At 52.1% G+C, this 15,493-nt stretch overlaps 7 protein-coding genes across 7 annotated transcripts; 3 read left to right on the forward strand and 4 right to left on the reverse strand.

The window, feature by feature from the left end:
• Positions 1–288: 288 nt before the first annotated feature.
• On the forward strand, positions 289–2,583 carry ptcF (type 2C protein phosphatase ptcF). Its single transcript, XM_025681190.1, has 3 exons — positions 289–1,050; positions 1,112–2,131; positions 2,185–2,583. Exons 1-3 carry the CDS (start codon positions 374–376, stop codon positions 2,294–2,296), a joined length of 1,809 nt encoding a protein of 602 aa, XP_025538994.1. The 5' UTR covers positions 289–373; the 3' UTR covers positions 2,297–2,583.
• Positions 2,584–2,744: 161 nt separating this feature from the next.
• On the reverse strand, positions 2,745–4,124 carry BO79DRAFT_196282 (putative mitochondrial export translocase Oxa2). Its single transcript, XM_025681191.1, has one exon. The coding sequence runs from the start codon at positions 4,056–4,058 to the stop codon at positions 3,036–3,038; it is 1,023 nt and encodes a 340-aa protein (XP_025538995.1). The 5' UTR covers positions 4,059–4,124; the 3' UTR covers positions 2,745–3,035.
• Positions 4,125–4,405: 281 nt separating this feature from the next.
• Positions 4,406–6,359, forward strand: BO79DRAFT_196284 (alpha-1,2-mannosyltransferase ALG11). The gene is made up of 3 exons (XM_025681192.1): positions 4,406–4,797; positions 4,852–4,987; positions 5,042–6,359. The coding sequence occupies exons 1-3, from the start codon at positions 4,460–4,462 to the stop codon at positions 6,206–6,208; spliced, it is 1,641 nt and encodes a 546-aa protein (XP_025538996.1). The 5' UTR covers positions 4,406–4,459; the 3' UTR covers positions 6,209–6,359.
• A 1,276-nt stretch (positions 6,360–7,635) lies between these two features.
• On the reverse strand, positions 7,636–10,019 carry crzA (putative C2H2 transcription factor Crz1; the record flags this gene model as incomplete). Its single annotated transcript, XM_025678585.1, has 2 exons — positions 7,636–8,639; positions 8,705–10,019. 2 exons carry the CDS (start codon positions 10,017–10,019, stop codon positions 7,636–7,638), a joined length of 2,319 nt encoding a protein of 772 aa, XP_025538997.1.
• A 1,009-nt stretch (positions 10,020–11,028) lies between these two features.
• Positions 11,029–11,662, forward strand: BO79DRAFT_174549 (uncharacterized protein). Its single transcript, XM_025679750.1, has one exon. The coding sequence runs from the start codon at positions 11,167–11,169 to the stop codon at positions 11,647–11,649; it is 483 nt and encodes a 160-aa protein (XP_025538998.1). The 5' UTR covers positions 11,029–11,166; the 3' UTR covers positions 11,650–11,662.
• Positions 11,663–13,067: 1,405 nt separating this feature from the next.
• BO79DRAFT_196293 (arabinogalactan endo-1,4-beta-galactosidase) lies at positions 13,068–14,310 on the reverse strand. The gene is made up of 2 exons (XM_025681193.1): positions 13,949–14,310; positions 13,068–13,876 (listed from the first exon to the last, which is right to left on the reverse strand). Exons 1-2 carry the CDS (start codon positions 14,282–14,284, stop codon positions 13,148–13,150), a joined length of 1,065 nt encoding a protein of 354 aa, XP_025538999.1. The 5' UTR covers positions 14,285–14,310; the 3' UTR covers positions 13,068–13,147.
• Positions 14,311–14,533: 223 nt separating this feature from the next.
• Positions 14,534–15,057, reverse strand: BO79DRAFT_229205 (uncharacterized protein; the record flags this gene model as incomplete). The annotated part of the gene is made up of 3 exons (XM_025684020.1): positions 14,534–14,818; positions 14,918–14,992; positions 15,031–15,057. 3 exons carry the CDS (start codon positions 15,055–15,057, stop codon positions 14,534–14,536), a joined length of 387 nt encoding a protein of 128 aa, XP_025539000.1.
• Positions 15,058–15,493: the final 436 nt, after the last annotated feature.

The raw sequence follows: 15,493 nt of genomic DNA on the forward strand, positions 1-15,493 counted from the left end.
CACGCAGACAGCGACGCGGAAAAGATATTGACAGGAAAGCCTAAGAGTCAAAGAACAAAAGAATATGATTGAATCGGGCAGTCCCGCGGGGAATGACGACACGGCCGAGACAGGCTTAGCGGGGTTCTGGGTCAGTTTTGCTTAAGCCCCTTTCGGAAGCCGCCGTATGTAAGGTCACAAACAATACATACACGGTATCACATGACGCAATGGCGGCGAGATCCCGTGGTTGAAAGTAGTTGCTTGCCTCCACCGCATCTCGTCTGTTTCTCACTTGCTTATCTTCTACTTGCTTTTGTTGTTCTCCGAAACCAGAGACGGAGAGTAGCCAAGACACTCCCGGCTCACATACAACCCTCTATCCGCCGGCCCAATGCGTCGTGCGGCTTTTCAAGCCCTTCGTACTGCCCGTCGCGTGCCAGCATGGAAGGTCACTGGTAGGAAACCGTGCGCCGTGTCCTTCTCCAGCAGTCGGAGTCTCGGTCTACGTGCTTCCTCCACGGGCAAACACCCCTCTTATCTCCCCGCCCCCCTCCAGTCGTCGATGCATCTTCGGAACTTCTCGATCGCTGTCATTTCGACCGCCGTCGCCTCGGGCGCCTGGTACGCTTATCAGGGCACCGGCCAGACATCGGCGGGTCTGAACCCAACCTCGTCGCAACTCCGTTCGTATTCGACCGCTGGCGCACAAGCTGAAGCCCCTGCGGAGGCCACTCGACGTGCACTGCTGGTGGATAATGACCAGTTCTTTACCGCCCCTATCTCCGGAGATCAGCCATTGTCCAAGCACACGGACGATTCCGACCGTCGAGTTCTCGAAATGTTGACCCCAGAGCAAGCCACACAGAAGCTCAGGAAGAACGAGGAGTCATATCTGGTGAACCGGGGCAAGGGAGTGGTCCGCTACGATATTGTGCAGGTGCCTAGTAATTCTCCAATTGAGGATGATCATGCCGAAAAGATTATCGAGGTGCCGTCGTCCGTAGCGGCAGCCAATCAAGGCGAATCCAAGAGTGACTGGATGTTCTGGGCGGTGTTTGATGGTCATTCGTGCGTTTACAGAATCCTATATGATCAAGTTCCTTCCTCATACTAACCTATTGTTTTACAGAGGCTGGACAACATCTGCCAAGTTGCGCAATGTTCTCATCTCCTACGTCGCTCGTGAATTGAACACCACCTACAAAGCCGCAGCTGCCGACCCCTCTCTGTTGACGCCCTCGTCCGCTGCCATTGACGCCGCGATCAAGCAAGGGTTCACTCGTTTGGACGACGATATTGTGCACAGCAGCGTCGACAAGGTGCTCAAGTCCAACTCGCGCCGGGTCGCAGCCGAGATGCTTGCGCCTGCTCTTTCCGGATCTTGCGCCCTTCTTGCTTTCTACGACTCTCAATCTAAGGATTTGAAGGTCGCCTGCGCAGGTGACTCCAGAGCTGTTCTGGGTCGTCGTGCTGCGAACGGTAAATGGACCGCAACGCCTCTCTCTGAGGACCAGACTGGTGGAACTCCGTCTGAGATGAAGCGTCTACGGGAGGAGCATCCTGGAGAGCCTAACGTTGTGCGCAACGGACGGATTCTCGGACAGCTCGAGCCGAGTCGCTCTTTCGGAGATGCATTCTACAAGTGGAGCAGGGATACCCAGGACAAGATCAAGCGACAGTTCTTTGGTCGCACTCCCCATCCCCTGCTGAAGACCCCTCCCTACGTGACTGCCGAGCCGATTGTCACCACCACAAAGATGGAGCCCGGCAGCGGTGACTTCCTTGTCCTTGCAACCGACGGTCTCTGGGAGATGTTGAGCAACGAGGAGGTTGTCGGTCTTGTCGGCCAGTGGGTTGAGCAGCAGCAGCAGCTCGGCGCCAGTGGCAGCAACAAGGCCTGGCTGAAGAGCTGGTTTAGCTTTGGCAACAAGTCTGAGCTGCCAGTTGAGGGGCCCAAGGCGACCGACGCTGAAGGCCAACGTCGTCCCATCCGCCAACAGCAGTACGACATCGCTGGAGCAGCCAGCCGCTTCACCGTTGAGGATCAAAACGCTGCGACTCACCTTGTGCGCAATGCCATGGGTGGAAAGGACAAGGAGATGGTCTCCGCCTTGCTGACTCTCCCCAGTCCTTATTCCCGCAGATACCGGTATGCTTCTTCCCTACTTTATCGTTCACTGAGATCCCGCTAACTTCATTCAGTGACGACGTAACTGTCGAGGTCATCTTCTTCGGCGAGGGCCCTGACAACCGCACCGTCACCATCAACGAAGAGGCCAGCGCATCCGAGGAGAGCGTCAAGGCCAAGCTGTAGTTTAAACCCATAACTTTTACCATAAGACATTATTACGATTGGCGCCAAAGAGACAGAAAAGAGAGACGCAAGAAAACATGCTTGATCCCATTTCCACTTCTTATTCTTTGTCTTTGATGCCCGTTCGTGATACATGCATACACGGTTGACGGCATTTCCTGTCTTTTATGGTTTTCTTTCACCCTGACTAAATGGACTGGCAGTACAGCCGGCGTTACGCGCGCGGAGCCTGATGGGGAACTTACTCTTGCTTTAGTATGCATTAATTAGCATGAAATGAGATACACATGACATAGATCGTTACATTAGTGTAACTCCTGCTTTTGCAAGTGTAATTGATGCTATTCTTGGGGTATCGAGATTCTAATAATAGTACAAAGCGGTATATGTCCGCCACGCCATAATTGCGCTGAGATCGTCAAGCTCCCTCAGTGCTCGAGCACCCTTTCTCTGGTCCGTCAGGCCAGGCCATGGCACAATGTGTTCAATCATGGACATGTATGTCCATTAACTGATTGCACCCGGGTAGTTTTGATCGAAGAAAGCGCAACGCGTTTCCCTCACAAACAAGTGAGGCCTTCAAAAGCGAAAATACCTCAGGCGCGTTTCAGTACTCATGACTGAGCAGAGCCCCAGCATCACCGGACATGTCTTTCGTATCCTTTGGATCCGTTCCAGTCGGCTATAGCCTGGTATCACATACTCTCATGTGTCTGCATATCATTTTCATAGCCTGAATTCATGACTTCTTGGCCGGAGGCGCCAGGCTTTTTGGTGTTTTGTACATGACGTAGTGCCTCTTCCATACAGGCAGGGGCTTGACCGGGAAAAGCACCCGATCCAGGAGTAAGGTCTGCAACGTAGCAACGTTCGTACTGGTGAGCCAGTAGATCATCAAAGCGGTAGGCATCTCCGACACATATGATGACAATCCCACATTTAACGCCAGCACCTGAACAAACATCCGAATTCCCCGCAAGGAAAGCTGCTTGTACATCTCTACCTTGGGCAGATCGGCCAGGTTCTTCAGAGGCTGGGCCTTCCAACCCATTCGGATATTCAGCAGGATAGATAGTGTTAGTGCCAAAGGCAGGATACCGGTAGGATCTCCGGCCAGAAGATCGGGGAACCAAAGGGCACCCTCATTGGCGAGTGAGGGCTCGACCGCAAGATGCAGGGCAGATGAGGGATCCGCGGACTCGGGCTCAAGGCGCGATAGGAGCCAGGGCACTAAACCACGATCATTGCCGGACATGGCGCGGAGACTCTCCATGATGGAGATCCAGATGGGTAGTTGGAGGAAGTTCAGCGGCTTCCAGAACCGGGGAACGCCCAGGCGACGGTGTACGATTCGTTTCCTTTCCAGGAATTGCTTCATGAGTTGTTGCTTTTGGGCCCTTGTAGGGTCCATTTTGGCGAGCAATAGGCGATCCTCGCGGGTGTAGTCCTCTGATTTCTGCAAATTCTCTTTAAAGCATCGGTTCCACGCGTGGAGAAGTGGTATCGCATCCCGTTCTCGTTTCGCTTGCATCTTGCTGTAGAGTTGTAGCGGCAGAGCAACGGTTGTTCGGACGATCAGAGCACTCAATGGGATGGAGACGGCCCATGGTAGACCGGAAATAGCGTGGACATTATGGAGGAAGGCGGAGGAGAGTTCGAGGGCTTCGTTGATGAAGGGAGCTGGACGGGTTGGGTGGAAATGCCGGACCTGCTGGAAAGCCGCCGTCTTGCGTGCGGGATGCGACAATCGGAAGGGCCGCATGTTGAGTGATTGGCGGGTTGGCTGGACGTATGCGTTGGAAAAATATAATATGTACAAGAATAGAATAGTGGAAGTATGGGATTAAGAGACAATGCCTCACCAATGCCGCGCCGAGTTGATCGAATCAGACCAGAATGAATTGAAAGGCCGCCGAGGGTGGAAAACATGTCATCACGTGGAGGTTCGATATCACGTGGTGATAGGAACAAGACAATGATTGACCATACTGTCAGTATATCATGTATGTAATGTAATGTACCATACAATACGAGCTATCGATAAGGATCTCGAGATCGACCCGCTTCTTCGCTTCGTCTTCAACCTCCACGCTGGCCAGTTTCATTCTTCTTCTCTTCCGCTCCTCATCCACCTGCCATGTCCGCAGCTGTCTCTCGTTAGCCATGATGCTGCTCATCCTCAAGTCGGTCCTCACCGTGCTCGCCCTCCTGGCGACCTGTGTGCTACTCCCCCAGCTGCCCCTGAGTCTTCTCCGCCTAGTTCTCCGCGGTGTCGGTTGGCTGGTCCAGAAGCGTACCCGCTCTCGCCGCGAGTACATCATCTCGCGCGTCCGCGCTGACGAGGAAGAACACGCTACCCGCACAAAGACCGCCTCTGCTACTAACTCTGGTGATGAGGAGGACTGGGAGAAGGTCGATACCTCCAGCTCCAGCTCCGGAACCGCTGGCATCAACCGCAATGAAGAATGGGATGGCATCATCGGCTTCTTTCATCCGTTCTGGTAATGCCCTCGGCAACCCCCTCGCTGCAACTCTTACTGATCACTTTCCTACAGTAACGCAGGCGGCGGTGGTGAACGCGTTCTCTGGGAGGCCGTGAGAGCAACCCAGAAACGCTGGCCCAAGGCCATCTGTGCCATCTATACCGGCGACCATGAGGTTAACAAAGCAGCCATGCTGGAACGGGTCCAGGTACCACTCCATTTAGCACCCCCATGTCTTTCATGCACATACTGACGACCTCAGAACCGCTTCAACATCACACTCCACTCCCCGACTGTCGTCCTCCTCTACCTTACTACCCGCAAATATGTCGTTAGCAGCATGTACCCCTACATGACTCTGCTCGGCCAATCCCTGGGCTCTCTCATCGTTGCCTGGGATGCATTCAACCTCCTTGTTCCGGATATCTTCGTTGACACAATGGGCTACGCATTCACCCTCGCTTTCAGCAAGCTTCTCTTCCCCTCCGTCCCAACCGCCGCCTACGTGCACTACCCGACCATCTCCACCGACATGCTCCAATCCCTCGACGACCAGACCGGCCTGCAAGGCGTCAACTCCGGCGCCGGAAAGGGTCTCAAGGGCCAGGTCAAGCGGAAGTACTGGATCGCATTTGCCAAACTCTACGGCTGGGTAGGCGGCCACGTCGATGTCGTCATGTGCAACTCCTCTTGGACATCAGCGCACATCCGCACCATCTGGGGTCCCTCCCGCCAAACCAACCCCCACAAAGATCCCACCGTAATCTTCCCACCCACTGCTGTCTCCGAACTCGAGTCCACCATCACCGTGTCCCCAGAGACCGAACGCACCCGCCAGCCCCTTATCCTGTACATCGCCCAGTTCCGCCCGGAGAAGAACCACCCCTTACTCCTCCGCTCCTTCGCCCGCTTCCTCCAAGAGCGCCGCGACCAGAACGCCGACCCCGAAACCGAGCCCAAGCTCGTCCTCATCGGTTCTGTCCGTCACGCCAGCCCCGACGAAACCCACATCTACAACCTCCGGCTACTAGCCCACGAACTCCGCATCCGCGACCAAACCACCTTCATCTGCGACGCCAGCTGGCCCACCATCCTCGAGCACCTCGCCACGGCCTCCATCGGCGTCAACGCCATGTGGAACGAGCATTTCGGCATCTGCGTCGTCGAGTACCAAGCCGCCGGTCTGATCAGTGTGGTCCACGACTCCGGCGGTCCCCGCGAAGACATCGTCATTGACCTCGGCGATGGCGCCACGGGATTCCGCGCCTCCACGGAGGAGCAATTCGCTGCTTCGTTCGAGGCGGCGCTTGCGCTTCCGGTTGAAGAGAAGGTCGCGATGCGGCTACGCGCCAGGAAGTCTGCGTTGAGATTCACCGAGGAAGAGTTCCATGCTAAGTGGATTGAGGAGATTGGGAAATTGGTGCGGTGAGCGTTTTATGGTTGTAGCGGAAATCTGATTATCCAATCCCATCCCACCTCTTAAAGTGAGCTAAAAAGAAAAATAATATCTATTATCTGTTCCATTAAGGACTTGAGATAGCTGGTCAGCTGTTCGGCGTTTCCTGCGGCATGGGGGATTTATGAATGCATTATCATCCATCATCCATCATCATCAACGTATTTGTATAGTATGTCATTTGTATCAAAAGGAGTACAAAATGTTCCTCCGCTCTAGTCCTCTATACTTCACCTTACATCCCTGTCCTTCCCTTCTTCACTTAACTTAAGAGTGTAGCACATAACATCCTTACTAAAATAGTACCTGTCCATCCTAGTAGTAGTCATATCCCACCATCCCCTCCACTGAAACCTAACTCCTTACTAGTACAAGCTCGCTTACTGTTTACTATTTACTACATCCATCTGTCTTGATCCAGATGCCGTAATCAGAAAAAATGTTAAGGCAGACAACGCTGAACTCATGCTTATATTTAAATCTAGTACTGCTAAGTAACTAACAGTCAGTCTTGTTGATACTTACCTTTAGTATGCGAGGATTGCCTTGCAATCTATGCATGAGCGCTCGTATAGGGGGCAGGTTTGTCTTCGGCTGGGGCTGCGATCAAGCTTTGCTTTTATTTTTAGGGTAATTTGAATAGATAGAGATAGTTAGAATAGATAGATGGATGGATATGGACTGTTTGAAGAGAACTGTATACAATACTATTATTGTCTTGGGAGTGTGGATATCACAGTGGACTTACTAATATGTATTCTGTTTGTTAGTATGTCAGTACCGCGCACCAGTCAATTACATGAGCTTAAACAAGTCACCTCTCACTTATAAGTAGGACAATTAATGTGACGAAAATGACTTAATAATCCGTATTCAAAGATTGCATCCCTTTTCCCTGGGTAATAGCGAAATAGAAAATAAATAAATAAAAACCTAAACCTCGCACACGAAAACACAACCGGGAGCATCTTCCATGGGTATGAAGTTTAAGGATTCTTCGTAATCACGTAACAAGATAATGATAATGTGTGGTCAGGTTAGACCAGCCGAGAATGAAAGAAAAGTAGTAAAAGAAATAGAAAAAAAAATCAAAATCTGGTAGGTCTGAATGAAAGTGAAACCCGCCGTCATGAGGCAATCAATCAATCAATCACCAATCCAATCCGTCTCCCTGTATCTCAACGCCAAAACCCTGTTCTATTGAGAAATCGAAATCATGAGGAAGCCTGCTGCACCCGTTGCCTCGGATTTCGGGTAGAATGGAAAGAAATATCGCCTGTTAAATGATAAAGATGGGGAAATGAAAGAAGAAGAAAAATTGGGTGAAATGATATAGCACCCGAGCTAAGAATGAAGGAAAATAATGGGAGGGGGAGCGAGCATCACCGAGACACGCGTTGTCATGCTCTCCAATCGGCTTCTCGATAGCCAGAGTCTGCAGGGTTCACTCCTAACATCTGGCCCGAATTGTTCACATCGTACATGTTACTCGGGCCTCCGTAGCTCCCGCTGATGCCAGAGACACTACTGAGGCCGGATTCGTCATCATCAAATCCAAACTCTCCGCCGGAACTGGCATCGAAACTGCTGCGGCCTCCTATGTCACTGGGATCGTCTGCGGTGGCAGGGATTTGATCCCACTGCAAGGTCTGCAACGCGGGGTATTGGGCCAACAACGCAGCAGGGAGGACGAAATTGCTGGTATGTTGGCCATCCATTCCTGGCACCATCAACGGAGGCGGTATAGGCTGCAGGTGCTGTTGCTGATCCATCATCGTGCGCTCCCGCTCTTGAGACTCTTCATCCAACAATGGTTTGATACAGATCCGACCAGCTTCGGAACGGAAATGACGACCCAGAGCATCCGCACGCGCAAATCGCCGACCACATCCCCACTGTCCACCACGCGAGAGGTCACCGCGACAGACGAACTTCTTTTCGCCCGAGTGCAGCCCCTCGTGACGCTTTCGATCATGCTGTCGCGCAAAAGCTTTTCCGCAGACAGTGCATACAAAAGGCCGCTCGTCCGTATGGGTACGCAAATGAGATCGTAGGTTGTAGGCTCGCGTGAAGCGCTTGGGGCACAGGTGACACTGGAACGTGGCCGGGTGTTTCTGGACACGTTTGGAGTCGTTGGGGTTGCCCCCAGGCCTCTGAGGATCCGCAAGACCGAGAATGTAATTTCTACTGTCGATCGACGACGTGGACAGTCGCCGACCCGATCGCGAGGGAGACGGCTCTCGGGAGCTGGGATTACTATGTGGCTGGCCCCTCATGGTATCAAAAGGCGACAGCGACCGGGGTGATGGAGGCACAAACGGCTCCAGGCTGGTCGAAGTAGATGATGACCGTGCGCGAGAAGCCGGGTGGGCATATGGGTCCGACTTACTACGCATGCGAGAGCCTATAAGCTCACAATTAGCTTTGTCCGAGAGACCGCAAAGAACAGGCCGAGCAGTGACAACTTACGCATGGCAACGGGTGGACTCAAAGAGTCCAAGTCCGCACTGGGCTTCGTCTGCGGGAGGTTGAGATTCTTCGCCGGGGGTGCGAATTCCACGTTGATAGAGGGTGGCGCCATTTGCGATGCTTGACCTATATCTCCCATGCCACTGTTTCCTTGGACCATCATACCCTCCCCGTACATATCGGTCGGTGGGGTGGGATACTGCGTGTTGCCCGCAGGAGCAGAGATGTACGGCACGTTGGGAATCATATCTGTGGGCTGTTGAGGCATCAACTGCGGAGAGATATATGGACTGTGGGCGGGGCTGATGCCCTGTGAGTGGTGCTGTTGCTGACCATCAGACAAAGTGAAAGATTCAATGCCCAGTGCATTGTCGTAGAGACCGGGGTCATGCTGGGGCGCTAGGAGTGGGGAGGGGTTGTTCTCCACGCCATCGAAAGATTCATGCTGGGACATGTAGGGAGATGGGGCAGCGGATGACACCTCAGACACCTCAGATGGGGCCCGTCGATGGCCCTGGAAGGCGGAGTTGGCCATGACTGCCTGCCAATCGGTATGCACATTGCCCGACATGTATGCGGCGCTGGCAGGGTCCAAGGAAGTATGGCGGGAATGTTGCGGGGTGTAGTAAGTCCCCGGCGTCGAGTTGGGCGGCGACATGGGCCCGGGAGATGAGTGCTGGTAATGGTCCTGGGGGGAGATTGGGGACAATTGCGGAGAAGCCGAAGGATGAGGAGAGGGTATCTGGCTAACGAGGTCGGCGGGGTTTACCGCTTGACTGCCCGGTCGGGACTGACCGTGAACTTGGGGGTCTAGCAGGAGCGGGGAGTCGTAGTCCGGAGCGGCCGTGCTGTTCGGACTAGGGTTCTGATAGAGGGCAAAGTCGAAATCTGCGGGGTTCGAATTCAACAGATTAGAGAAATTCTCGTCTGTCGCTTGTTGTTGTTGTTGTTGTTGTTGTTGTTGTTGTTGCTGCTGTTGCTGCAAGGACAGGCCCGTTGACTGGTCCAGCTGGGGCATCAACCCAGCATCGAAGGATTGTGGCAGTTGAAGGCTGTGGGAGTATGTGTGATCGGTCGGGGCCAGCGTCTGCGCGGCGGAGGGTGCGGAGAGATAACCGGTGGGGTTATAGCTGTAGGAATCAGAGGCGCCTGGATTGGAGGGGTTGTAGGAAGTCGAGGTATAAGGAGCTGTAGTGGTTGCGACGGAAACATCCAAGGTCAAACCGGCGGAGGGATCATTATATGGACTGATACTGCGGCTCCTCATCCCAGCGGGCGACTGCCCCGAGTCGGGCAGGTTGTCCTGGGATGCCATGACGAGAGGATGAACCAAAAATAGATCCCACGCGATGAGCAAGGCTTAGTCGAGTTGGAAGGTAAGGTCCGGTCCAATCTCACAGCTAACGGAGAAGCTGAAGAAACGCGGGGAAGGGCGAGTCAGAAATGGCGCAGGGAGGGAAGTGGGCGTGGAGGAGGGCCAGGAGGGGGAGGTAGTAAGAAGGAATCGGGCACGAGTTAGTGGATGACGTCCAGCACGGCACAGCAATGGAATATTTGCGTGCAGAAAGGCGGACACGAGCGATCAGAGGAAGGGGAGGGAGAGAGAGAGAGAGGCAAATGAGGGAAAGGGGGGTGTGGGATTGTGGTGGGAGAGGGAGAGGGAGAGTTGAGTGAGTGAGTGAGAGAGAGTAAGGCAGACGGCCTTGCGATTCAGCCTCGCGGCGCGCAGTCGGTCTGGAGGGGGAAAGTCGTTGCACACATTCTCGGGCGCCAACAAGCGCCGGGGAAGATGCCGGCAGAGGACGATCCTCAGCCGCTGACCAGGGACAAGAGAGATGGATGCAGACTCAATCAGACACAACACACACGCGCACACAGAGACAGACAAGGGTGAAACAGGAAAGAAGATCGAAACTCGAAAAAGGATGATGATGAAACTGAGCTGACGGTCCAAGAAGGAAGTTCAAGGCAGAAACTCGTCCAGATTCCCGATGCCTGATTCCCGGGGCACGTGCAAAAGCAAGTATTCCTCAGGCAAGACAGTCTGCCTCTGAAAAAGAAAATACAATTATTAAACTATCTGTCAATTTAATGGCTTTTAGTTTGGTTTATACTGATGCTGGGGGGTCAATTTTATATTATTCCAGTACAATAAGGGCCTGTGAATTTCCTCTTCCAGTAAGTTTTACGGGATTTCAGTATAGTCGCCTAATCTACTATTGTATACTACAGTAAAAACTGCCTGCCTAGCTTTCCAATATAGAAGAGCCCTCCCTTGCTACTTTATCCTTGTCTCCTCCAAATTTGTCTCTGACTGGAGGAATCTCCGCCTGGTGCACTGGACTACATCTACCATAAGGGATCAGTCACCTCCATAGATACTCATCAATCACCATCCCCAGAGAACATTGCACTTGAGCGCCAGGTTACTTGACCATATAAATGCTTCAACTCACATACCCATGCTTTCCCATCTCAAAAACATATTCACCCGCTCCACTAGTCCCCCTTCCGTTCTCCTTGTCATTGGCAACTTTGGAGCCATGATCCACGTTCTTCATCTCCTGCCCGAGGACGGCACCATTCAACGCTTCGGCCTCACCACTCGATCTACCCCCTTCCGCTACCGCGGGGCCAGAGAGCAGACGCGCGAACAGATCGGCACAGTCACACTTTATGTTGGAGATGGCGAAACTCCCAACAGCTTCCTCGTTGACGTTGAGACACGATTTCGTAAGCTGCGGGATAATGAGCTGCAGAGAAGCACTGTTGAGGTGACTCATGTAGTGCAAGACGTCCTTAAGCACGCGGCACTCGATGCGATTCATGAGAGAAAGGACCGGGAGCGCTCTATGCGCGCGACGCAGACGTACCCTGTTTATGTTGTTTACATTCTACGCCCGAGGTCAGGGAGGAGCATGACTGAGTTGACGAGCTTTCCTTGATGGGATTTGATTGGTTCTTATGCGTGCTCATGATATGTGTTGTAGTTGTGATGTTTTGAGATAATGTTATATCTATCACAGTAATGCATTGATACAATACTTTAGAATGTGATGGGATTATCCCTCTCCCCTTGTGAATGCTGCCTAGAAAGAAGGGTATTCCCCATCTATCCCCCACTTGACCAAAAAAGTGGTAAGAATAGCATCATCATCGTGCGGGATTAATCTCTCAGTAAATTTCAATCAATGAATGTGGAAAGAGAAAGAGTGTATGTTGATCTGACAAGGCAGACTGCAGGATCCACACTGAGATGAGAACGAAGGGTGAAACCACAAACAAAAACCGTTGACGTAGCCTACAGCCGAGTTGACCTGTATGATGATGATCGGGGAAAAAAAAAAGTCCAAAGCAAGAACAGCTGAAGAGATGATTGATTGATTGATTCATCACAGCCTGACACGATAGTTCGTTCAAGCTGATGAGGGCCGGCTGATCTAATCGGGTAGGAGATATGAAATAACTAAAAATAGCCTGTCTATCTCACTCTCATCTAGTTGATCAACAAGAATCAAAATTAAAAAAAAAAAAAAAAGAAGATAAAAATAAAAAGACAAGGGTGTATGATTGGGATCATGACCTGAAAGGCTGCAGCGAGGATGAATTCCCTCTTCATTGCCCTAATTAGACACCCATCAATACTACTCCGTATCCGAGAGTTCTTATCTCCCCCAGCGTCATGCAGGTCGGAAAAACATCATCATCCTGTCAAGGATCATTTACTTCAAATAGTAGTACTCCGTAGTACAGTAAGGGTGATATGCCAAAATATCCCGCACTGATCCTCTCGTATTACGATAATCATTGATTATTATTTCCGATAGATCCAGATACTAAGTTAACTTTCTCTCTCTTCAGCAAGAACCTGTCAGCCTTAACCCCCCCCCCCCCCCCCCCCCCTCCCCCCTATCTCGGTTGCACACACAACACACGCGATCCCTCTTTCTCAGGACGAGCTGTCAGGGTTTAAATTTCCTGGCCCTGATTTAGATAGATCCATAGGTAGGCCAAACCATACCATTTGCAGCTTGAAACACCGCTGATCCCAACTGGATCGCTGGTTTGCACAGCCACCTTGTCTGCTGCCCCTCTCAACCTGCAGGTCCACGGTTCAACCGCAGGCTTCATCATTTCGGTGTGTGGGTGTTTGTGCGCGCGCGGCCCGGTAGTGTCGCTTTCTTGATACGATCTACATTAGTTATTTCCCTAATGGGTGTGCTTTCTATCTAGTTTTGTTTATTTGTCTTGTTCTGAAACTTGTCTCTACTGTACAGGTGATGCAGGGAGTAGAACTGAGTAACTGACTGATTGTTGATCAATTATTAACTAACATATACTACTAGTCACACACACACATACGCTGGAACATCACTACTTAATACAATACACAATAGCTGAGATGCATCATCCTGGTGCTCTCAAACAGAAAAGCGAGGAAAATCACAGGTCCTCAAACACAGTGACACTCTCCAACACCTCATCCGTGTTAACATCCACCATCAGGTTATCCGCGCAGCTGGAACCCAGGGCGGCATTGTCGATCCATGCCGGTTCCCAGTAATAAATGCCCAGTCCATCCGTGACGCCCTCTACCACTTCTGCCAGCTTCTCCAGGAACTCCTCCTGGCCTGCAGCCGAAAAGGGGATCGAGCTGAGATCCGACGGGAATGAATACTCAGGGTCCGGGCACGACACGGGCCAGTTCGTCTCCACCACCACGACGGGCTTATCGTAGTTTGATTGCATGTTCGTAAGGCTGGTCTTGAGCGCCGACAGGGTTGCTTCCGAGCTGTAGAACGGATAGTACGAGACTCCCATGAGGTCGAAATCCGTGGAGAGCAGTGACCCCGTAGCCAGGACGGTCTTGTAAAAGTATTCCTGCTCGTCCCAGTCCCATCCATTGTCCAGGTGGATCATAATCTTCGGGGTCGTGGTCAGGTCGGAGTCCTTCACTCCCCAGGCTCCTGAGTGCAGAAGCTTCGCGATGTTGTCATAGTTGCTGGTCTTGCCCAGTGGCCAAAGAAGGCCGCTGCTGATCTCGTTGCCAATGGAGACAATCTCGACGTCAATGTCATTCTCCGCGAAGGTGTTGCAGACTTCGAGCGTGTAGTTGTATAGCTGCCAGGTGAGTGTGTCGATGTCCGTAGTCGACCAACCGGTAGGGGTAGTCTATATACATCTCTTATGTTAGTGTTCCAACTCTTTTCCTGCGCAGTCTTTTCTTTCAGCAATAGAACCGACCTGATCACTGGGGTCTGCCCACGTATCACTGAGATGCAGATCCAAGTAAATACTCATACCCGCGGCCTGAACACGCTTGGCCAGCTTGAGGTTATAGTCGAGATCGTACGAGCCATCGCTGGGATCGACCCACACCCTCTGTCGGATCGAGTTGACACCATTGTTGACCAGAATATCCTCCAATGCCTGGGTCTCGCCATTCAAGTTCTTATAGCTGATGCCAGCATCTTCCTCGATCAAAAGGGAGGAGATATCCGCCCCGCGGTAGGTCAGCGCGGCGCTGCTGAGCAGAGGCAATGCAGAAAGAAGTAGAGGGTAGATCATCATGGCTGTCATCGAAGCTCGCCTGTAATGAGCCCGGTTATCACTCTCACGGTTGGATCCAGCAGTACGAGTCAGTCCATCCCGGCATCAAAGCCCCTTTTAAAAGACATCGTCGACTGGCCGCTTTGAGACATTCATTGTCCACCGGGTCCGTCTTACAAATGACACGGAGAAGGCAAAGGATAACGTCTGCCCATATAGATTAAACACCACCGGAGTTCTCCACGATTTAATCAATGCAGGACGGCAGTCAGCGTCAGATCATGCATCGCGAGACACCAAGTGTTTCCAATCTGCCGAGCCATTGGTGGAGGAACATGACACCGTCTGTGCAGATCGGCCGGTGGCACGCCCGAGCCCATTCAGCATCCGTACCGTGGGCTCCCTGTCTCCATACTTAGGCGAAAAGTCGGATTCAACTTGCGGTAAACCCACATCTTCCGAGGTCAGATGGTCGCCCAGACTCCCTGCAAGCCACATGGGCACATACGACGACTTCTCGGTGTACCCCAAATCTAGTTTAGGAGACGCTCTCAGACCTCCTCCCTAAGCTTCTACGGACTCGTGGTTCTGCTTGGCCGGTTTCACCTTTCATCCGGCTTCCCCCGGTATAGAAAGTATCGGCACACTAGGCTAAACGGTGACCCGCTTTTCCCATGTGCGGCAGAAAGGCACTGGCGCACCCAAGTGGATCGTGAACGTGAGTGTCTCTCTCTCTCTCTGTGTATATTGTTGTTCTCTTCATCATCTCTCGCGACTTGGTCATCAGCATCGTGGCCTTCCATGGCAACCCTTCCGCAAAGCAAAATCCTACTCCCGCTGCCTCCAGCTATCCAAAGCCCAGAAAAAGAAAAAGGGGAAAGGCAGGTACATTGTATAGCCTGACCCTTCCTCCAAGCATCATTACATACACGCAATCACAGACCCCAGGCCCAATGCAGCAAACAGACCAGTGTATATAGACGCAGAATGAACCCCAGCATCATCCGAATGCAAGCCAATGGATGAAGATAAACGAATCAAGAGGACCGAATATGAACGTGCCGCCAATGCAAATATATGTACAAGCAATGTATCTGTGTCTCAACAGATGTGGAACCCTAGGGAAGTTTCCTGTATGCCAGCAAAAGGGACGCAACCAGCCAGAAAGAAGAAAAGAATGTGGGGGGGAAGAAGCGAAGCGAATAGAAAAGGAAAATATCCCCCCACTGATTGAATAAA

The sequence above is a fragment of the Aspergillus costaricaensis genome (genome assembly GCF_003184835.1).
Source record: "Aspergillus costaricaensis CBS 115574 unplaced genomic scaffold BO79scaffold_18, whole genome shotgun sequence".
Lineage (NCBI taxonomy): Eukaryota > Fungi > Ascomycota > Eurotiomycetes > Eurotiales > Aspergillaceae > Aspergillus > Aspergillus costaricensis.